General features: G+C 40.6%; 1 protein-coding gene across 5 annotated transcripts in view; it reads left to right on the forward strand.

The window, feature by feature from the left end:
• KCNMA1 (potassium calcium-activated channel subfamily M alpha 1) overlaps positions 1-23,463 on the forward strand; it is a 686,137-nt gene that overhangs the window by 329,443 nt on the left and 333,231 nt on the right. For all 5 annotated transcript variants that reach the window (XM_025049379.1, XM_025049381.1, XM_025049380.1 and 2 more), the window contains exon 3: positions 15,119-15,180. In XM_025049379.1, coding sequence (XP_024905147.1) covers positions 15,119-15,180 — 62 coding nt within the window. The remainder of the gene's footprint in view (positions 1-15,118; positions 15,181-23,463) is intronic.

The raw sequence follows: 23,463 nt of genomic DNA on the forward strand, positions 1-23,463 counted from the left end.
GTGCCAGCGCATTCTGTGCACTCTAATGTTTTCCTTAGAAATAGTAGTCACTGTTGAATATGGTTTGCTGGTATTTGGTTGAGAATTTTTGCATCTGTGTTCTTCAGGGACACTGCCCTGTAATTTTCTTTTTTTATAGTGTCCTTATCTGGCTTTGGTATCGGGGCAATGCTGGCCTCATAAGATGAGATTGGAAATATTCCCTCCTCTTAATTTTTTGGAAGAGTTTTGGAAGGATTGGTGTTAATTGTTCTTTAAATGTTTGGTACCATTCACCCGTGAAACCATCTGGTCCTGGGCTTTTTTTTGCGGGGGGATATTTTTTATTTTGATTCAGTCTCCTTACTTGTTATTGGTCTGTTCTGATTTTCTATTTCTTCATGATTCAGTCTTGGGAGATTTTGTGTTTCTAGGAATTTATTCATTTCTTCTAGATTATTCTGTTTGTTGGTGTAGTCCCTTATGATCCTATGTATTTCTGTATTATCCTGTAAAATCTCCTATTTTATTTATAATTTTATTTATTGTGCATTCTCTTTTTTTCCCCTGGGTTAGTCTAGCTAAAAGTTTGTCAATTTTGTTTCTCTTTTAAAAAAAGAAACTCAGTTTTTTTAATAATTAAAAAAATTACAATTGACATGTAATGTTATATTAGTTTTGAGTGTACAACAAGGTAATTATATAACTTATAGAGTGATCACCTCGATAAGCCTAGTACCCATCTGACACCACACATAGTTATTATAATAGTATTGATTATATTCTCTATCCTTTACAACCCCATGACTTTTTATAAACTGGCAATTTGTATATATTAATCCCTTTCCCTTTTTCACCCAGCGCCTAACCCCACTCCTACCTGGTAATTACCAGTTTGTTCTCTGTATCTAAGAGTCTGTTTCATTTTTTTTGTTCATTTATTTTGTTCTTTGGATTCCACTTTTAGTGAAATCATGTGGTATTTTTCTTTCTCTGTTTGACTTATTTCACTTAGCATAATACCCTCTGGGTCCATTCATGTTGTCGCAGATGGCAAGATTTCATTCTTTTTTATGGCTGAGTAATATTCCATTGTATATATGGACTATGTTTTCTTTACCTAGTAGTCTATTGATGGATGCTTTGATATCTTGGCAATTGTAAATAATGCCGTAATGGACATAGGGATGTGTATGTCTTTTCAAATTAGTGTTTTGGGCTTCTTTGGATAAATACCCAGAAGTGGAATTGTTGGTTCATGTGGTAGTTCTATATTTAATTTTTTGAGGAACCTCCAAACTGTTTTCCATTGTGGCTGCATCAATTTACAATCCCAACAGTGCCCAAGAGTTTTCTTTTCTTCATACCCTTATCCACACTTGTTTGTTGATTTATTGATGATAGCCATTCTAACAGGTTTGAGATGATATCTCATTTTGGTTTTAATTTGTATTTCACTGGTGATCAGTGATGTTGAGCATATTTTCATATGTCTATTGACCATCTATACGTCTTCTTTGGAAAAATGTCTATTCAGATCCGGTTTTTAATATGATTTTTTTTTTTTTTTGGTGTTAAGTTGTATGAGTTCCTTATAAATTTTGGATATTAGCCCCTTATTGGATATATTATTTGAGAACATCTTCTTCCATTCAGCAGGTTGTCTTTTCATTTTGTTAATTCTTTCCTCTACTATGCAGAAATTTTTTGGTTTGATGTAGTCCTAGTTGTTTATATTTTCTTTTGTTTCCCTTGCCTGAGGATACATACCCAAAATAAATATTGCTAAGAGTAATGTCGAAGTTTACTGCCTGTGTTTCCTTCTATGAGTTTTATGGTCTTAAATTTAAGTTTTAAATCCATTTTGAGTTTATTCTTATATATGACATAAGAAAGTGATGCAGTTTCATTCAGTTGCATATGTCTGTCCAGTTTTCTCAACACCATTTATTGAATAGATTGCTTTTACCCGATTGCATATTCTTGCCTCTTTTATCATAGATTAATTGACCTTATAGGGGTGGGTTTATTTCTGGGTTCTCTGTTTTGTTCCATTGATCTTTGTGTCTGTTTTATGTGTGAAATGTTTGTCTTATTCTAGGAATTATCTTTGGACTCCACAGTTGACAAAGCTCTCTTCTCCTCCTCTTAGGAGTTCTCCTCACCACGTTCAATTTTTATTCACCAGTGTGACCATTGGTTGAGTTTCTTTCCTTTAGACTGTAAGGTTCATGAAGGCAGGGGCCCTTTTTACTTCTCTGCTGTGTACCTAAGCCTAGCACAAAGCTTGGTATGCAGTATACACTCAATAAGTGAAGGATAGAGACACAGACATGAATGACACACTTTCTGTCCTCAAGAAGATTTCTGGCAAGCGACTGAGAAGAAAACTGGTGACTACAGTAGAGATTGTGAAAAGTGCTTTGATTAAAGTCTACTCAGGGTCTTTCTGGAGGCCCCCTTAGAGGGGAAGCAGATGAAGTGTAATTAGAGAAGGCTAAGAGTTGTCACCTCATCTGTGTCTGAATGGCTGGCTTAATTTTTTAATAAAAGTAAAAAACAAATAAACGAAAAAGAAAAAAAGAGAAAGAGACAAGGCCTAAAGAAATCCAACTACTCTATGTAGTTGAAATAGCATTTAAAACAAAATCTAGAATGCCAAATTAAAATGACAAACGTGGCTGCTACCAGAGAGATCGTGCCAAGCAGGCCTGCATTATTCTGAAGGTACGTTAGCACAGAGCACAAGGGGAAGCCAAATTACTGCCAGAAGGTTCTTGCAGAGGTAGAGCTTGAACCACATGGGCAACTATTCTTCAACGTTGCTTCTTTCCAATGATTAAAGAAGTAGTTCATTGATGAGCTTCCTTTTGTTTGTGGTACTTTCTGATTACTTTTGCTGGAAACTGGAATCTCCTCAGCCATCTCTTACAAGTTTTATAGTCCTGGTGGAAGTATGTCTTCAGAAATCTAAGCCTTTTGGAAGTGGGGATTCTAACGGTTTCATTAGTAACAGTGCCATCATATCTAATTTCACAAGGTAGTTTTCTATGGAGAAGATGTATCAGCTTAATTAAAAAACAAAACAAAACATCTTACAGGCATTGTCTAGCCTATCAAACTAGAATATAAAAATGATTTTGAATAATATGTCAACATAATAAGTTCTAGCCATTTTTTTTTTCCTTTTCAGAAGCCTTTGAAGTATCTTTTTATAGATATTTTAAGGGGATTTTATCTAAACAGCACATATCTAAAATAACCAATTTAAACTGATTTTTACATCCATATTCAAAAAAGAAAGAATTTCTTGAAAGATTAAACCTTTTTCATTCTATGATGGATTAAAGCAGTGGTTCTCAAAATACGGTCCCTGAACCAGCAGCATTGTCATCACCTGGAACTTATTAGAGGTACAAGTTCTCAGACTCCCCCAGGCCTACAGAATCAGAAGCTCTGGGATGGGTTCAGCAATCTGTGCATTAACAGACCCTATGGATAATTCTGATGTGTACACTAGTTGAGAACCACTGTTAGGCTAGGGCATAAACCTCTTGAAAGGCTTTTAATGCTAGGAACCTCATTTTGACATCTGTCATGTTTTGGATAAGAATGAAAAGTAGAGTTCAAGTTTTATAAAGCAGGAGTGTCATCCAACTCTGTATCCTCTGCAGCTCCAGCCCTGAATCCAGGTGGACACTCAGTAACTGTGTGGAATGAATGAATGAATGAATGAATGAATGGATAATTGTAGAATAGTGTGAGGAGTTCATAGAAATGAATTTTTGTGCATAAAAATCTTTTAATGGAGTAGGTGAGGAGGGGAATTTGGTGCTCAGGCTGTGCTGTGCTGAAATGCCTGGCTGGATCATGACAGCAGAGCCCCTCAACCTGAGAAGGCGATGCTTTTCCCCATATAGAAATTGAAAACTTAAAAGCCCATACAAAAGGCTTAAATATATCCACCTTAGTTCTGATTTCTCTTTTATAACTATATCGATGCTCTTAAAAATAGGAAATAAAAAACTCCTCACATTTCCTGGTCCCTGCCTTGCTGAAGAGCTAAGCGTGTGCCTGGTCTGCCTATCAGAGATGCTGAAGTATAAGCCGACCCGAACACCAGACACACGCTCTTACTCCTTTTAGATCGCTTTGTCAAGACTACAGACAGTCCTCTTTTCTCCTCTTTGTTTCCAAAGTCAGCATGAGGCTGAGAGAAGCAGGAAAGCTTGTGTTACCTGACCATGCCCATCTTACCCCTACCCCCACCATGTGCCCCATGTAAGTGGAGCTTTGTGGTGTTCTGACTGTCTCTAGTGAGCCAGGGCTCCGGTTACGCTGTGTGGCACTACTAGTGTCTGATCCTCACTGGACCACAGGAAGATCTGTGAGAATTGCAGGAGTAGGGCTACAGCTGGGGCTGTGGTCCAGCCTTTCTAAATTAGCAGTAATGTAGAGTTTGGTGGTGCTTCCAACCCTTGCTTGTGTTGAGGTTTGTACTGCATTGGCCCTACCTTCTGATTTTCCAGGCTGCGAGAGTGGGAATTTGTGAGCTATCTCTTAAAGCTTTCTACTTCCTCCAGGAGGGGTAGCTCATCTGTAAGAATTCAATAGTAAATACCAAAAAAGAAACAAACAAGCAAACAAAATAAGAAATAACTCCATTCCCTGAGGTGAAGGAAGAGGGAGAGATGTCAGAAGTGGACAAGCTAGTGTCTTCTCTTTGGAGACCTGGATTAACCCCTCTGTAAATCTTAACAAAAAGGGCTTGCTAATTTCCTTCCTTTCCTTCAGCCCCTTTGTTATGGTTAGCAGCCGGTTCTACAAAGGAGAAAATGGAGTGCAATGCTTTCCAACCAAGTGTGTGAACATGCACATCCATGGTCAAGCCCTGCATGGGGCGAGTGACTGATTTTGAAGCCAGTTCAGCGCTGGTGTCAATGTTGTATTGTCATTGAATGGTTGTTTATAGTCTCAGGCCAACTTCCTTGATGCTGAGGGACTTTGGTGCTACTGCTTTATGGGGTGCATTGGCAATCCTTTCGAAAAGCAACACCTTTGGTGGCAAAATCATTACTGCAGAAGATGGAAATTTTAGGTTGTCTCTAGGGATGACATTAAGGTCCTACCAACACACTAAGGGGCTATAACCAAGTCATTACTGCAGGTTGGCCTTCAGCTTTAGACTTGGAGACCAAATGCCCTGTGTGTCTATTCCATTATCTTCTAGAGGAAATCGTTTTGTGTTTTTAAAGTGGTTATAAGCCAAGAGCATAATCTTTTTTCTTTTCTTTTCTTGTCTTGTCTTGTCTTGTCCAATCTTTTTTCTTTTCTTGTCTTGTCTTTTCTTTTCTTGTCTTGTCTTGTCTTTTTTCTTTTCTTTTCTTTTTTCTTTCCTTCTTTCTTTTTTTATTATTATTATTATTATGGTAAAGGGTATATACTCTTTTTAAAACTTCCAATCATATCTGGGACTTCAGCTACAGTTGCCAAAAGACAAAGTAGGCTCTGGCTCTAGTTAGAATCCACGATCCCTACGAAATTCATAGCCCACTTCGTGCATCAGTAATAAACAAGGATGGGAGTGGGAAGAGAAGGTGGGGACTCATGTGAAGTCTCTATGGCTAAATGGAGATAGATCCTGGAAACTGAAAAAGAAATTCTAGCTTGAGAAGGGCTATGATCAAACACTCTCAGAGGGGCAAGAGTCATTTGTATGTAATAAAAATTTCTTGGAGACACCGACTGCCATTGAAAGGAGAGATATTAGCATCCCTCTGAGAAGGTGATTATGTTTGAGTTTTGAAATGTAAATATACTGCTGGATTCTATTTGCCAGTTCTCAGAATTTTTCTTCTATTTTTTTATTGTGATAAAGTACACATAGGATTTACTGTTTTAGCCATTTTTATTGTGATAAAGTACACATAGGATTTACTGTTTTAGCCATTTGTAAGTGTGCAATTCAGTGGCTTGAGTACATTCACAGTGTTGTATGACCATCACCACCATCCAGTTCCAGACCTTTTTCATCAACCTAAACAGAAACCTTATCACATTAAACAATAACTCCACTTAGCCCCTGGCAGCCATCCCTCTCCTTTCTGTCTCTATAAATTTGACTAATCCAGGTACCTTATATAAGTGGAATCATATAATATTTGTGCTTTTGTGTCTGGCTTATTTCACTTAGTGTAATATCTTCAAGGTTTACCATGTTGTAGCATATCAGGATTTCCTTCCTTTTTAAGGCTGAAATATTATTTCATTAGGTATATGTACTACATTCTGTTTGTCCATTCATCTGTCAATGGACGTTTGGTCTGCTTCTACTTTTTGGCTGTTGTGAATAAAGCTGTTATGAATGTGGGTGCACAGGTCTCTGTTTGAGTCCTTGTTTTCAATTCCATGTTTGTCTTTAATATACTATAAGAACTGGCAAGGTTTGAGAAGCAGGACAAAGATGGCCATAAATTTAGTAAATGGCAACTGGTGACTTGACAGTGCTATAGAAGTTTTCTCATAAACCTAATTGAATTAAAAATCCAGTTGGCCAAACGCGCATACACTTGAGCCAAAGAATTTTTCCAAAAGTTCATTAGCTGCAAACTTGGGAGCTCCATGAACAGATGGGACTTTTTCCCCTGGATTTTTCAGTAATTAGACAGGAAAGGTCTTTGAAACTTTAGAACTCAAATGGAAGATTTTATCTTGCCAATGCATCAGTTTAATGCCTTTGGTAAAAATATACAAAAATCAACCATTTAAGTTTCATGACGCAATGATGTAAGATTCCAGTGTCATTAAACTTCGACTCTCAGGAAGGACACAGGTTTTAGGAAATTTTTCTGACAATGTTACAGTTTCTTTTTTTTTTCATTTCTTTTTCTTTTTCTTTTTTTAGTTTCTTATTTCAGTTATATTAATTGAGGTCTTAGAGGAACACATTTAACTCTTTTGTATTTTTAGGTTGTGCAAAAGAAGATGAGCATGGTCAACAAAATCCAGATAAGATAGATGACACTCCTGTGACAATTAGGGAACACTATCTTGCAGATTCACATAGCTTGTGCCTTAGAGTTATGGAGAGTGAAGTTTGGACAATTGGCTTGTCATTTGTGCCCCAGATTCTTCTATGGGGTATGTAGAAAACACAAGACTTCAGATCCTGTATATCTGGAGGCTCTGCTCTCTCCCAAAAGCCTATGATTGCACTTAATTTTTTCTATGTTCCAACAAATATGCAATTTATAATAAACTTGTTCTTTGCAGTTTACACTCAAAAGGAGTTCTGTTATTTTCCAGGGCTTTCTTTTTATCTACAGTAATTTTGAAATTACCTAGTTTGAAAATGGAGAGAGATACTTGCTAGGAATGTAGTTGGTTAATAAATATAGATAGAGACCTAAATTTGTGATTGATTAGTGGAGCATTAGTTTATCTCTGTCCCTTGCAGCCTACATATATATTCATGTATTATTTATACATTTATGTTATTTTGTGTCTCATCTCCTCAGGACATTGTGCTTCACTATATTTCCACAGGTTCCTAGTCCTGATCCCAGTCTAAATTCTCTGCTTCTTTGCCTAACACTGCTGACATCTACCACCTTAACTGAACTTGTTTTTGCTGGAGAGATCATTTCCTTCACTTCTCTCTATGGATGTTCTTGTTTCTTCATAGACCAGGACCACTGGATACTCCATTGCTTTTTTCATCCTTGTGCATTCTCTTGAGGCTCCTGCCATCCAGCTAAATCCTTACTCTGTCTACTTTCCATGATGCTATCATCTACCTACCTCCATCCTCCTCTACTATTCAGGATGGCTTCTATGCTTAACTCTTTTTTCTCTCAGCCTCAGCTCCAGCCATCACCTTCGAGTCTGTGCACATGAATTTCCTATCTAGCCCCAGATCCTTGACCTCCCCAACTATGATGCACCTCAGACAAGTGTCCCTTGGATCCTGCCATCACAGGGAACTACTCCTCACCTCTGTCTGAAGTTTTAAACTCTAAAATTTCACTCACCGAGGGTCCATATTCTTCCATCTCTCTTTGGCTTTCACTGCACCCAGTTGCCAAACTCATTCTCCAAATACTCATTTAACAAATATTGATTGAGATATTTTGCTAGCTTCTGGGAATTTAGTGATGAGCAAAAATGTCTTCATAGAACTTGCAGTCCAGCAGAGGAGAGAGAATTAATCAAATGATTATACAAAGAAATTTAAAATTGCTACTGTGCTAAATGCTACAAAGTACAGACTATGCTCTTGGAGGACCTTCCCGAATTAGGAGGGCAGGGAAAGAAGTGACAGTAGAGCTGAGATCTGAAGGATTAATACTCTATGAAGGGTAGTAAGTCTTTTAGGAGGAGGGATGTGCTTATGCAAAGGCCCTGTGGTAGAGGGGGTGGGACATATGTTAAATAAGAAGAACTGAAATTCCCATTAACTAGAGTCTAGAGAGGGAGAGTGTAAGATAAAACTAGAGATGAAGAAGAGGTCCAGAGTTTTTGGCATCTTGTAAGCTGTAAGGGATTTTTTCTTCATATCAAAAGCTGTGGAAGTGATTTGAAGCAGTTGAAAGAGAGAGGTTCCTCTCCAATTTATATCACATGTCTTAGAAATTCATACACTGAGTGTAGCTTTATAGCATTGTATTTTTGGAAGCACACAGATTCATAGGCCTCCTTACATTTGAATAGTTTTACTCTTATCTGGGAGTGTCACGTGTTTTATTTTAATGCTATAATTCTAAATACTGACTACTGAAAGCACTTATTTCTTTTTCCTTTATTTCATCTTGAATACATCTATACTTACACCATTGTTTGAAACCTTGGTTTCCAGTGAATCTGTCTACAGCACTTTTGTGTAAGCACTTGCTTAAGTCAATTGTAATGCGCCAGAATTTTAGGTTGCAAACTTAAGGGACCTTGGGATGTTTAAGTGGCATTGTCAAAATTTTATACATTACAAATCTTTTGTTATTTATGATAACAAAAATACTTTTTTGTGGTAGCAAGATTGTATCTTCTATTGAGAACCATTAATGGTTTAGGGATGAAAAATACGTATTACTATACTTGCCAGATTGTGAAGAAAAAAATCTTTCCCTTTTTCCCTTAAAAAGCTCAGAGGATGAGCTTCTTGTGGTAAAACCTACAGGAATGTGGGCTTTACAGAGAATCGCAGAGGCAGGAGGTGAAGAGACTGGGTCAGACCCCCTAACCCCCACCATCTCGCTTCCCCATAGTGAGGGCAGAGCTGAGGCACAGACCCAGGAGACAGCTGATCAGTGGCTCCTCTGGTTTTGTTTTGGTTTTGTGGGATGACAGCCTGAATGAGCAATTGATTGCCTATTGGAAACACAAACGATGAATCCAAGTGTCCATGGAGTTCCCACTTGTGATTTTATGAAAGAAACAAGCGTCTCTGACACAGATTGGAGACACATTATTGCCATCATACTGAATCATAATTATGCACAAATGGCATAAATGAGAGCTGCCTTTGTAAGCAAAGTTTTTAGTTCTTTCACTGTATGCAGTAACCTATCAGGGCCCCCACCCGATAGCCATCTGTTTCGATTCCACCATTTCACAGACTGAGAAACTGAGTCCCAGAGACATGAAGTGATGTGCTCAAGAGCATACTGCTTATGGGGACAGAGCTGAGATTCAGACCCAGCCTGACTGGAGTCCTGTGCTCTCTCCATCATGTGTCAGTCATATGATACAGCTGGTGTTTGCTCTTCCTGCAACAGTGAGGGGGACCTAGAATATCAGGACCTCTTTTTCCCTCTTCCTCGGTTTCTTTTCTCCCCTTCTTCTTCCACTTTGGATGTTTCAGATGATGGTGGTGTCACGTCTTTGCTCCTTTCTTCCTTAGACACCTCTGAAGCATCTGTTTGTATGTGTAGCATTTACTGAATTCACAAGGGATTCCTGAATAATTTAAACTTCTGGATTCCATGCTCGTTGAAGGTAAAGACCAGGCCTGAGTTAGCAATTTTAGTTTTCAGTTTTTCTCTCTATCCATCTCGGCCTTGCGCATAAGAGTTCAATAAGTGCTTGTTGGAGTTGTTAAATTCACCAGAAGAAACATTTTAATTTGGATGTTGGAATGATGGTATCTCTCATAAACAAAATGTCTCCAGATTGTTTGGCCTGGGGAGCTCTCATGTCTATTTTCTTCATGTAGTGAATTTTATTGTATATAAATTTTACCTCAATAAAAAAAAGTCATGTGCCTTCAGAATCATGTATGGGAAATTGTCCATTTTCCAAGGGGTCACTGCTGTCAGTTGCTGGCTAAGTCCTGACCAAACATGAAGAATCATTAATTAGGGTCATTTGTTCTGCTGTGAGCTGAGCAGACTGTGTAAAACCTGCCCAGGAGAGAATTAATTCATCTTTCTCTCTGCTTTTTTAGAGTACACCTAGCACTATTCTCAAAGCCTGCAGGCTTCATGCATATGTTCTAATGGGCTAATTGTTCAAGAGACATTTGTAAATTAATCTTTGACTTGAGCTAAGTGGTTTCCCCTAATGGCTTTAATGCGGTGACTCCCGTTCTTGGTCACACATCAGATTCACCAGAAGAGCTTGTTAAAAAAAGGAGTTGCTCAGCTTCCCCCTCTCTCTAAGCTTAAGAGTCTCTGATCCTAGTGAATGAGGGTGTCTCTGTTTCTTAAGGAACACTCCTGAGGTGATCACATCTGGTAGTAGCCACCATTGTGAGCCATTGCTTTAAATACATGTCTGAAGGCCCATGTAGCCTCATGTGTGGATTTGGACCCAAACCCGACAACATGTAACCAGCTTCTAGAGCAGGTGGCGTCTCTAAAGAGCTGATTCATTCACCTCTGACCATATTCATATCACTGGATCTGACGTTTTCTTGAAGAGCTCCTGAGGGTGGATATTCTGTGCTTTGTCATACTGTTTTCCACTTCTATGAACTTTCTGAGACTTTTGGAAGATCTTCAGGACCTGGAATTTCCCTCATGAACATGGCTGTGAATATTCTCTTTACTCTCCATTTGTCATCAGACTCCTGGTGTCAGATGTTTTGGGGACAGTGTTTTAGTGCAGTGTGTGTGTGTGTGTGTGTGTGTGTGTGTGTGTGTGTGTGTGTGTGTCAGTGTTCTTGGCATTCTTCTGTGCAAACACATGTCATGTTTGATCTTGAAGTTTTGAAAATAGATGCCGCACAAGCACCATTGTTCGAACGACATTTATGAAATCTCTTTTGTTTTTAAGGATCTGGCACTCTATAGATATTACTTAGTACCGAGTATCATCACACAGCATATGGATATTTTCAGTAAACCTAAAAATATGGCAATTAGCACCATGCAAGTAGCCAAGGTGATTTGGTGAACCCAGACTATGAAAAGCTGGAAAGGCTAGACAGGTGCTAGAGAAGGTTAGCACAAGGTATGTCCTGAGAAGGCATGCTCACATTATCCCCGTATGTCAGACTGTTCACAAGCCTTTGTTTGCGACAGTGCTTTTTAAAGAGCTTGGTCCTTCTAAGGGGCATTCTGTGACTCAGCTGCTGGAAGGCAAATGTTTCCTTGCTTCAGGTATTACACTTTTCTTGGCTTCATCTTACTATGTCTTTGGAGCTTCAGTGTCCCTTATCCCTGGACCTGTAGAAGCACAAAGATGGACTCTCATATGAGAAGAGACAGTGTAGGAAGAAGGTATACTTTGAGAATGGGGATGATATTGAGATAAATGCGCCTGTTGTTCCTACCCTTCTTTACTCCTCCATTTAGGTTTGTTCCATTTAGCTTATGTATTGACCCTGCCAATACCACACAATCGAGTACTGATTAAATAATTTTGCATAGAATTCACGTACGTAAGGATTACCTCATGAAGGAGTACATTTTATGGCTCCATGGACTTCTCTCGTTTGTTTTTCTTAGGGCCTTATGTATGGCAGATGCGAAATAAATACTTAAATGATTATTTGGAGGTGCTCTATAACATAACCATTTAGGCTAAAATCTGATCATTTTGTGTAGTCAAACTGGATTTTTTCATCTTTAAAGTAGGGTTCTCAGGCAATGGGAGATTTGCCAAAGAGATAAAGATAATAAATGGCAGCGAGATAGAGAGAGAGAGGACATAGCCTTTGTGAGGGCCTGTAGAAGATGAATCTCTGTTCGATTCCTGTTTTCACGGCCAAATCCAAAGGGCTGATTTATTTTCTGCAGCACCTAGATCCAGATTGACAATGTAATCAAGTCTGATGATAAAGAGGCATTTAGCAAGTTTCAAAATCACATGCACAGTTGTTTGAATACTGAGAAACAGATTTTCTCCCCATCGATCATTTCATGCCTGAAGGGAAGGTGGCACTCTTTGGATAAAGCCTTGCAACTGAACACGAGGACCCAAGCGTAGGTCCATTCAGCAGAATCTTAAGTTCCTGGGAACTTGGGAAGTCTTCCTTCTGGATTTCTTCCCTCCCTTGCCTTATCAGAGTGATGCTGACATTTGAGTTTGCATCTTAGGAAGATAGCAGGATGCCTTCCTTCCTGCCACTGGCTGATTTGCTTAAGTAAGCTGCACATTGTCTCCCATGAAAGAGGCCAGCAGGAACAAATTAGGGTCAGCTACTTTGGCTACTCCAAGGCTTGGAAATCACCAGCATTGAAGAAAAGCTTAGATCGTGAGCTCGTTTCAGAATGCTGTAGATGCTATTTGCAAGGACATTTTTCCTTTTCCTTCCCCTTTCCTTTTTCTCCTCCTCTCCTGTCTCCTTCCCTTTTCTCCCAGCCTCTTCACTCTCCCCTTTCCCCTCCTCTCCAGCTTTTAGTGGAATAAGCCTAACAGAAGCTCATCATCCCCCCACCACACACACTGACAGAGATTAGTCTTGGATCAGCTATTTATGAATGAAAAGAGGTCCTTCCCCTCTCTTCTGGCCACACCCTTTCTCTTTGCAGCATTTTGAGAATGAGGTCAGGGCTAGATCTAACTGCTTATGTCTCAGAAATAGTGCAGATCAGAATTAATCTTAAGCTATTTGTTTTGCTTCCTCATTCAGATAATGGAGGGAAAAGCAGAGGCCTGTTTATGTTTTTGTTTGTTTGTTTTTGCGTATGGCTTTGCAAGGGATGAATGAATGCATGTGTGTGAGGAGAGAAACTGAAGTGAACTGCCAGGGGGTTTAAGCACTGGATGGACGGTAATTACTGACAGACTGCAGGAGTTTCCTTGGCTTCAACTGGGGACATGTTTTAGTTTTTAAAACAAAATGGAAGAATAAAATAGGCCCCAGTGGTGTATTAATACTTCCTTTCATAAGGAAAATTTATCAGGTGCTATGAAACTGCATATTCCTTTTACAGTGTCCAGTTGTTTAAACTGTCAGTTTTTAAATGTGCAGCTTGCCATCTCACCCCAGTAGCTCCATGGAGTTTTGCAGTGTTTCCATTGAATACACAGATTTCATTTTCTATCAGCCACTTTGGTGCACATACGCACAATACAGATATCTGTACGTGATTCATTCTCTCTCTCTCTCTCTCTCTCTCTCTCTCTCTCTCTCTCTCTCTCTCTCTCTCTCTCTCTCTCTCTCTCTCTCTCTCTCTCTCTCTCTCTCTCTCTCTCTCTCTCTCTCTCTCTCTCTCACACACACACACACACACACACACATACAGGGTTTGATTTTGCCCTCTTTACATAAATTGGGATTCATCTATATCTGCCAGCCAATGCCATAGGGATGTTAATAGATACTCCAAGGAGACTGACACTTCTAACCTCATTCATCCTGTAGTCTCTTTAGGCCAGTGGTCCCCAACCTTTTAGGCACCAGGGACCGGTGCTCTTATGAGAATCTAATGCCTGATGATCTGAGGTGGAGCTGAGGTGGAGCTGAGGTGGTGATGCTAGCACTGGGGAGCAGCTGCAAATACAGATGAAACTTCTCTCACTCACTACTGCTCACCTTCTGTTGGGTGGCCCAGTTCTTAACAGGCCACAGACAAGGACTGGTCCATGGCCCGGGGGTTGAGGACTCCTGCTTTAGGATATTAGCATGTTGAAAGTTATTCGTCGAGCCCTGGCATTGTATGTGGTGGTGGTATTCACTTTTTGTTCTCAAGCTTAATTGTTGGCTCTTAGCATCTTTCTTTTTTTTGAACATGCTTTGAGTTGGACCACTGCTCTCCTGTGTGAACAATTAAATAAACGAATTAGACTATTAAGTGAGCACAGAAGTGTCAGTATCAGCCCAATTGGCTACATATTCATCTGATGGACTTTTGTGTAACAGGTATCCTCTGAAGGAAGATATCAACCTGTCTTTTATATCATTGGTGATTAATTTTGAGTGAAGAATGTAAAGAAGACCAAGGATTGTCATCTAGCTGGCCTAATGTATTACCTAATTTGGCCTTCTGCACCTCAAGGGTTTCCAAAATACTTGAGAAGTGTTATGCACATCCCCCCCTCCCCAACACACACACACAAGTTTTTTCACTTGATAGTTCTTTTATAGAAACAGAAAGTGAATTAGTGGTTGTGGGGGACTGGGACAAGAGTGGGGACTAGCTGTTAGAGGGGTGCGGGATCTTACTGGGAGGATGAAAAGATTCTGAAACTAGATTAAGGTGATGGTTGCATGACTTGGCAAATGTATTTAGTCGTTGATTGAACTATGTATTTAGAATGGGTGAATTTTATGGTATGTAAATTATACCTCGAGAAAGTTGTTAAAAATTGATATTCCTCTATTTGAGTTCTCTTGGGGCCTAGCTTACACATAATATGAAAAGTTGTATCACCCCCAATTTTTACCTGCTCTTTTCCCACCCAAATGCATTGACTTCAGTTGTGGAGAAGCTGGATCCTGAGGTCACAGGGCCAGGTAAGAACCCTGTGCCTTAGGTTACAGGGTCTGCCCTGCCCCCTGTTGGCAGGCAGCGAGGTTGCTGCCCACTGCAAGGTAAAGGAGCAGCATCAGGGGAGCAAGGGGATGAGATATCCAAGCAGGTCCCAGAAAGCAATTGGCACCGTGTTTGTTAGCCGCAGCTACACATGTCATAAAACTAAAAAATAAACACCCCAGTGTTCCACTCCTTAGTTATGGCGTTATTCTCTTCTTTTGCAGGTGGTCTTAGTCTTTGCTCTCAGCATTGGTGCACTTGTAATATACTTCATAGATTCGTCAAAGTGAGTATCCAAATACATTGTGTTGCCATCTTTTTCTTTCCTTTTTTTTAAAACACGATTATGAGCTTTTATGTTGATCAGTTGATTTACTTTAACACCAACCTTTGCAAGAGCTTCCTAAGTGTGGAAGACTTATAGAGGAAGGCAGGGCTGTCTGTTCTGATTTTCTGAATGGGAAAGCAAGCTCTCACAAGGAAAGCTGCTTTAATCCTGCTGATTATAAGAAGGAGGAGGGGTATCTGAGGTCAAGCCTTTTTGCTGGGTTTTATTTATTTTTAAATAGCTGTTTCCTGATGAAGTATTTGCACTGAAGATCAAGTGCGTAAGAGAGTTTCGATGTGAATTTGCAACCTCCATGAGGGTCACAGTATCCAACCATGGAGGGTATGAGCCATTCTTGCCGTGGTGGTAGAGTCCATTTCTTATTAGGGTTTTCAATGTTTTAATCTTACTGGAGGTCAGTTGGAAAGCGTGATGCTATCCTTCGCACCTGCCAACCAAATATTCGGCTGAAGCATCGCTTGCTGGTGCTTCTTGGGTTGTGAAGGTAAGGAGATGGGACAGAGGAGTTCATGATGACTCCCAGAAGTGAAGGACCATGGCCATCTAAGAATTTTCAGAGCAGATGCTTGTGCAGACCCGGGGGTGCTGGCTGAGTGAACTGATGCTTCAGGGTAAGCCTGGGGTGGGTTCTGTGTGACAGATGGTAAAGGAGGTAGAAGAAGTCATTGAGTAGAGCTGCTGGGTGGCAGCCAGTTCTGCTCGGGTCCAAATAGGCATCACCCCTAGGTACATCATTTTTTTCCAACTATTCTTTTGCAATCTTGAAGCTGACAGCATCTGATAAACTGGAGCTGAGCTGGTCTGACTGGCCTTTCTCTGGTGACATGAACTTGATAGCCAGACAGTGACCTTGAACTCTGCCTGAATTGTTCACTATGAGACTGTTTTGAACTCTTTGAACTCTATCCCTGGTATGGCTGGATACTAGAGTTTGATCCCAGGAAACCTGCTTGGTATCCCTGTTGGCACAGGCCCTGGTGTAACAGAATTCCAAGCTTAGCACTCTTTCTGTGGCTCTGGGTGGTGAAAATTTCATGCATGCCTAAACTCTGAGTTTCTCAGAGGCTTCTCATCACTAGCCAAAGGATATTGTACATTTGGGTGCCAAGACCAAAATATCATGTCATGGAAAAGAAAGAAAACATCTTCTTTAATCACCCGTCTCTGTGAATCAACCACGTCTGAGAATATCAGGTCCTTCAGCCTATCCCCACGCACAGGGCTGGGCTGCCCTTGCCCATCTCAGATGGAGGATCCTTTAAAAGCCTTTCAGGAGATGAGCTACCACATGCTCCTCCATCAGATCTTCTTGGCCAAGAAAAAAAAGAAGAGCTTTTTTAGTTTGGAAAACTCCAAATGGTATGACATCGAAGGTAAGCCTCTTTTAAATAGCTACTCTTAATAATTTTGAAGCACATTTGCATTGAACCAAGGATCTCCTAAAGCCTCAGTCTTATTTCTCTATTTTCTCTCTAGGCATGAAGAGTGTTCTCACACACCTTGGGTGTGTTCCCTGCAAATTCCATACCAGGGCTCAGGAAGTGGGTTCGGGTATGTAGTCTGTGTACCCCAGACAGAGCAAACCCGTACACGGAGGTGAGTGTGGATTGGTTGGAAGGACAGATGCCTCGGTGCCATCCTTCCTTTCCTCTCCCTTCTTGCTCCTCTGTATTTCTCAATTAAAATAAAACGATCTTATTAGATGGATTTGAATTGTGTCCTTTTTTACAGAGTCTATGGGGAGGCCATCTTTTGCTCTTAGATTTTGGAGTCCTCAGATCTATGTGAGAGGATGGAAAAAGACGGAATTCCCCAAGGCAAGACCCTCTTCCTCGGATGCCCTGCACTATCTCAGTGCCCCTTAGATTTAGTTATGATTCTGCTAAGCCTTGGGGAAGCCGGCTTTGGAGTTCTCTCTGGTTCTGGTCCTTTTATACCCTTGCAAAGAGTCTATTCAAAGGATGTCCTTCCATCCTGTTCTCAGCTTTTCCCAGCGAAAATGCCAATTATCTTAGACCCAGGATCGTTCTCACTCTCCCTGGGGACGGTTCTAGCCTCATCCTAAACATTGTCTTTCTTCTCTGTCACTAAACTGTGTGGTTTGGCATAGAGAGAGAAACTTAGTACCCAAGAAGACCATATGTTTGTTTATGTAGCCCTTTTTGCTTTTCATTCGCATTACTTCTTTTGTTTCTGGAACCATATCCCATGTCCTGTGGGAGATCTGATCAGCATAGTCAAAACCAAGGAGTCTGCCATCTTTCTGGGGACAGCCAGCAAGCATGCCCAGTTTAAGTAAGGGGAAGAATTAAAGAAGAATCTATAAAGTAACCTTTATGACAAATCCATAGGTTCCTAGGCATAATAAAAATAAAGAACCTGTTCGACAAACTATAATCAAGCAACGTGAACAAGATAAAAGGAAGTTCTGTCCACACATAAAATGTAAATGGAAAGCAGGTGAGAAAGCAGATGTAAATTCTTAAAATTTATCTTTTCCATTCAAAACTGTCATCAGTTTTATACACTAATTGGTTTGCTGGCCATTCAGAAAGAAATGGGCATCTTGGAAAAATAAGCTTTAAACTTATCTTGGAAGTCATATGAAATCGCCACCCTGGAAAAAAGTACACAGTATTCCTCAGATGAATTTTAGTTAGTATGTATACCCTTCCAATAAGTAAATAACTCAAAAGATAATCTATAGCCTTCCCCTTGTGTGAACCTAATGGGTACGAAATGGCTTGTCTCAGTGCATTTTAACAAGAGCTGGCCTCCCCCAAATAGTGGGGAGTACCCCAGGAGCACAAATTAAAAATCTAAGGCTCTGCTGGTTTAGAGTCAAGACAGTCCAATTCAGGTTGTGCAACTGGACAACCTGGTTATTCTACTGCGTGGCAGCAGGTGAGGAAGGCACTTCAGATAAATGTCATAATTGATGGGCGTATGATCTTTTTAACTTTCACCACTTATTTTACTATCAAGAGGCAGTGGGTAAGTTATGTCCAAATATATCCTCTCCTACACGTCTTTTCTTTTCTGTTGTTAGGCCAAGATGGCCTCTGAGCAGTTCTTTTTCATTCAAGGCTTTGAGAAGCCCTTCTTTGAGTCTTAATTTTCTTAGAGTGATCACCACAGAAGAATCACTTTTGCAGCCTCAGGTGATTATTATCTAGCTAAGATGGATTGTCCTTAGAGCTCCTGGAACTGAAAGCCAAAGAGAATTACATTAAACTGTGTTAAAATTATGTTTTATCATCCCAGCAGAAGATTCTCCAAACACCCAAGAAGGGGGAGATGTTCCACCAAGTCTTTGGGTAGACCTCAAGGTCAATTCCTTAACAGACACAGAGAAGCATTAAGCCCACCACACATAGTAATCCCTTCTCCCCCACCAACTCCCTTCAATTAGCCACATGAGGCAGATATTATCCAAAAGAACTCCATTTCTTTTTCATTCTTTTTAAAGGTGTTGTGCTCAATTTAAGGCCCATCCACTCCGACTTCTAATTCTGATGTCTCTAGATGCCTAGCCCCACCCTTTCTCCCTACACACTCCGATACTCTGCGAAGCAAAGATTTTTTTAAAAATTGTACAACCAAGTCAAAAGTGCCCCTAGACTTCCTCTGGGTGACAATGTCATTGTGGTTGGTTTCATCCCTGTTTCTTCCCTTTGACATAGGAATTGTAATTCTTCCCTAATAGTTAAAGAATACAAAAAGCCCAAGGGATGTCAGTGTGCAGGCAGGATTCATGGATTGCATAATGTAGCAGTTCCCGCTGCTTCTAGAATTTCAAGAGAAAGTTGGAAAAGAGAGAGACTCAGGACTCTAGGTATTTGCATTTTTTTCCAGGGGAATTCTGGGAAAGGATGACTCATCTATGTGAAGATATTTATTCCTTTGATTCATGTTTAAACTCTGCTACTTTTTATGCTATAGTTACATGGATTATGAATATTTAATGCTGCATATACTGAAAATGAAGGTCAAGTCCTGCTTACTGGTGACTTTAATGCAGACTCATGTCTCAGAAAGGCAAGCTACCTGCTGTTAGCAGAGTAGAGCTGAAAGGTTATCCATTGTTAAAATTTTCCTTAATGACTTTATCTGCTCCAAAATGGCTGGTACACAGTGGAGGCACCTGCTGCTTTTGCCAGTCTTTGCCCTTGGCTTCTGGTATCAGCAATGCCGGTTTGGGATATGGACATTAGGATGGGGGAGGAATGGCAACACAAATTTTGGAGATCGTCTGATTTAAGGGCTGGATTCCAGGGTAGCAGCAGGGTTACAGTATGGAAATGGCCTCCCCTAGTCTTTAAAATTTTACATTCGTATTCAATGATTCATTCATTTTCGTATTCATTCATTCATTGAAATGTCTTCAGTGTGATGATGCTGAATATTTTCCACATGGTAAAATTGCTACGGTTAGTTATGGCCAAGGAAAACTGTTTTTAAGATTGCAATAGAAATTGACCAGACTGTTTTCATAGTCTCTGAAAATAAAACTGGCATGGTTGATGTAATAGAGATACCCAGAGCTTTAGCAGAACTGGCCAGTCACCCAACTATTTTACTCCCCAATTCTTCACATGGCCAGGGCTCTCATCCCTCAGCCTAGAAATTCTCCTCAAAAGGAAAGAGAGCGGTTGGTGGTTGGAGGGAACCGACATTTGCTGATCACGTGCTATGTGCGAGGCGTAGTACTAAGCACATTAGAATAAATAACACACACACGATTCCATCAAAGTCTCCTTACAACTTGATAGGGAAGATGTTATATACCCTTTCCAGTTACAGATGAGGAGGATGAAGCTGCAACATTTGCCCGAAACCATGTAGCTAATCCTGGAGCCAAGATTTGAACCCAGCATGTCTTAAGGCCCCTCTCTTCCAAGTGTCAGGAAGCAAAATTCCAGATTGTGGAAGTGACTAAATGGGTTTAACGAGAAGTTGCAAGAATGAGAGGTCCCTTAGCCTCATCCTGCTGACTCATCTGTCTTATTTTCCTTTTTGTTCTCCATCTCCATTTCCTATCTGTGGGGCCAAGACTGAAAGTCAGCTATACTTACGGGGGTCCTCTCACAGCTTTCTCCCTAGGATGTGGAATATATCCATGAGATATGTGCTGTCTGATGTCTGTTTGGATTTTGATTCATTTCTTCCTAATTACGGCTTAATAAGACTCTCTTCTATCTCAAGGAAGTAGCAGTCTTTTGTAATGGAATAGAGTCAAGTTAGCAAAGAACAAGCAAAGATTATTGTTTCTCAAGGGCTCTTCCCACTTAAGGGATTGTTTCCAAGTAGAAAGACCCATTGCTCTCCCTTCCTTCCTTACCTAGTCCTCTGTGCCTGTTATTTGGCGCACTAAAGTAGATAATGACAGAGGCCCTTCTTCCTCATTAGATAGATTCTTTTATCTCTTAACTAGAGAATTGCAGACTTTAGGTAATTAGTTATAGTTCTGCATTATGTACCTGGAAAGTTAGTATTATCAAACCAATGGACTTAAGGAAAACTTGGTCCCAGAGATGTTGCTATAGAGGTCTTTGAAATGATGTAAGACATCTGGCCTCCTCCTCCAGTCTTGTTCTTAGTTACTGGGCATACAGGTGTTGACGCAGCCCTTTCCCTATGCCCAGCCTCTTGACAGGCACCTGGTAGAGCTGTGAGAACAGGGCAGATCACCTCCGTGAGAATGCACTGAAAACTGTCAAGTATGTGAATGCTACTTCCACTGTCACCATCAGCACTCCCCTTGCTGTGCAGCATGAAGAGCTGGGCAGCCCATTTGCAGATAGGAGACTGATCATCTCCCTCTGCGCCCAGCTCCTTTAGGGAACCTGGTCTTTCCAGTAAGTATTCTGAGAAATTTGCACTAGCTCTTCACCTTTATGTCCTTTTTGAGAAGTCACAGAATGCATTTAACTTTTGTTGAGGAAGTCAACAGAAATCACTGTGTGTATAAAGCATCTCCCTATTGTTTCTTTCCTTTTAAAATATCCCCCACCCCAATTTTCTCCACCCCTCCTTGACATTTTTATTACCAGGCTTTGGTTTGGAAAATTATGGGTATGGAAAGTTCAAGGGCAGGATGTTCAGAACAGCACTGCACATCTGTGAAGGGAACACAACAGGAGAGCCAGCAGCTGTTGAAAGAATGGAATGTCAGATGGTGGAGATGCTGAGCCCACTGAGAGGTGGGGGAAGAGGAGATGCCTTCGGGGCAAAAAGGCTGTAAATAACTCCCCATGGGAAGTCCCTGTTCCCTTTCAGAATTTAACCTTTAATGGCAACACTCGATTCTCTGAAATGAGAGCCACCGTAACTCAACCGTTCTACCTCATCTCGTTTTCCAAATTGCCATTCTTTCATCAGTTGGGCATAAACCTGGTAGAGAAGACAGGTGAAGAATGTGCCAAGAGGATAAGCACCCTCCCCCCGACCCCCTCCACATTGTTTAGGTGGTCTCAGCTTCCTGGCTGATTTCTTATTCTGTAGGTGATACATAGGTACTGTATGAGACGGCATCTAGGAGCATCAAGAGAACTGCTTATCTTTGGCATCTGGAAAAAAATCAGGGACCATATTAGGAGTGGGAGGGAAGATGGAGCTAGACCTTCCAGATTTGCCACCAAAGACAACTTTAGAATAAATGTTAGAACTCGAAGAGGCATCAGAGTCCACTTGGTGCCACAGCGTCCTCTCCTGCAGAATGATGGCTAAGTGACCTGCTCAAGGTCCCCCAAGTCATCAGGGGCAGAAATAGAGCCAGAAGCCAGAGCTCTTCCCTCCCAGTCCAGACCCTTTCTACTTCATCTCTTGGGTTTTTTTTTTTTTCTGCTAACCGAATAATAAACAAAGATGTGATAGCAAATATTATCCATTGAACAGTGAAGCAAACAGCGACATTTAATACCAATTCTGGAGTTTCAGAATGTCATCGTGGGGGAAGCTCTAGGGAGGGCCATGGAGAAGCACAGAGATAGTCCTAGGTGGAAAAGATTGAACCTAGTCAGGTGGGTGCTTAGGGTAACTTTATTTCATCTCCCTTGGCAAGAGGCCTTGAATTCTTTGATTTTATGATCCTGCTACATTTTTTTTTTTTTTTGCCCTGTACTATTTCAGAGGGAGAGGTAAGAGTTCATTTCTGTTGTGGAAGGTCAGCAAGGCTGAACACATTGCTTCGGCCTGTTTGAAATTCGTTATATATAACTTTTGAGGACATTCTTCCCAATTGCTCTTTTGTTTCTCCTATAAAAACACTATCTGATGACTATGTCTTTAAACCCATATCTATTCTACCCTCCAAAATTAGAATGAATTATTTCTTCTCATTACTATCCAGAATTTCAAAATTAAGTCACCTTCTTAGCCTTCTTGCCTCTTAAAAAAATTGATTATTTCAGGGCAAATGAAGAAAATGCATCTGCTTTCAGGCCCAGTTAGTTAGTTATATCTTCTGCAATTAGCACGCGTTTATACCACGAGAGCGCTGGATGTTCTCCCCGTTGTATGATACTGGTCCTCTACCTAAGGTCATGGCCAGGCGTGCGATCAGAAGCTGCTGAGAGATCAAGGTGGGAGCCAGCTGGAGGGAAAGGTTAGAGCTCGGAACAGTTTAATCCAAACACAAGAGCAGAACGCATGCTTAACACAACCGTGGTTGTGCTGAGATGTGGGGTCAACTGTTATGGTTTTATTATAGAGTTTATGGGCTGCTGCAGACGGGAATGGAGATGTGACCTCTGTCTTTACTTTTATTCTCCTTGTCCTTCTTCCTGACAGCCTGACAAGTTGTAACTTTGGAGAGACCCTGGTCAGTGATGATGAGTCATTCGTGGTTTTAAAATAGAATCCCTTGCAGCAAGGATGTCCTTGGGACTTTTTGATGCGTATGTCACCGTTTCCAGAATTTGGAAGAAGGGAATGTGTGTCTGTGTGTGTGTGTGCGTGCGTGCGTGTGTGTGTGTGTGTGCGTGTGTGTAGGGCACAAGCTGTTCCACCTATAAGTCAATAGGAAAGTATAGTATGGGGGCATTGGATAAATCATCATCATAACAGGGATGATGCCGAGAACTGGGTACCTGCATCTTTAAAGGTATTAATCAGGTAATAGATCTTTATTAAGTACCAACTCTGTGCAAGGCATTTTGCTAGGTGTTAGGGAATTTCATATACTATGTATAAGACTGGATCTTTTCCATTAAGATGCTT

The sequence above is a fragment of the Pteropus alecto genome, unplaced genomic scaffold, assembly GCF_000325575.1.
Source record: "Pteropus alecto unplaced genomic scaffold, ASM32557v1 scaffold155, whole genome shotgun sequence".
NCBI classification, from domain to species: domain Eukaryota; kingdom Metazoa; phylum Chordata; class Mammalia; order Chiroptera; family Pteropodidae; genus Pteropus; species Pteropus alecto.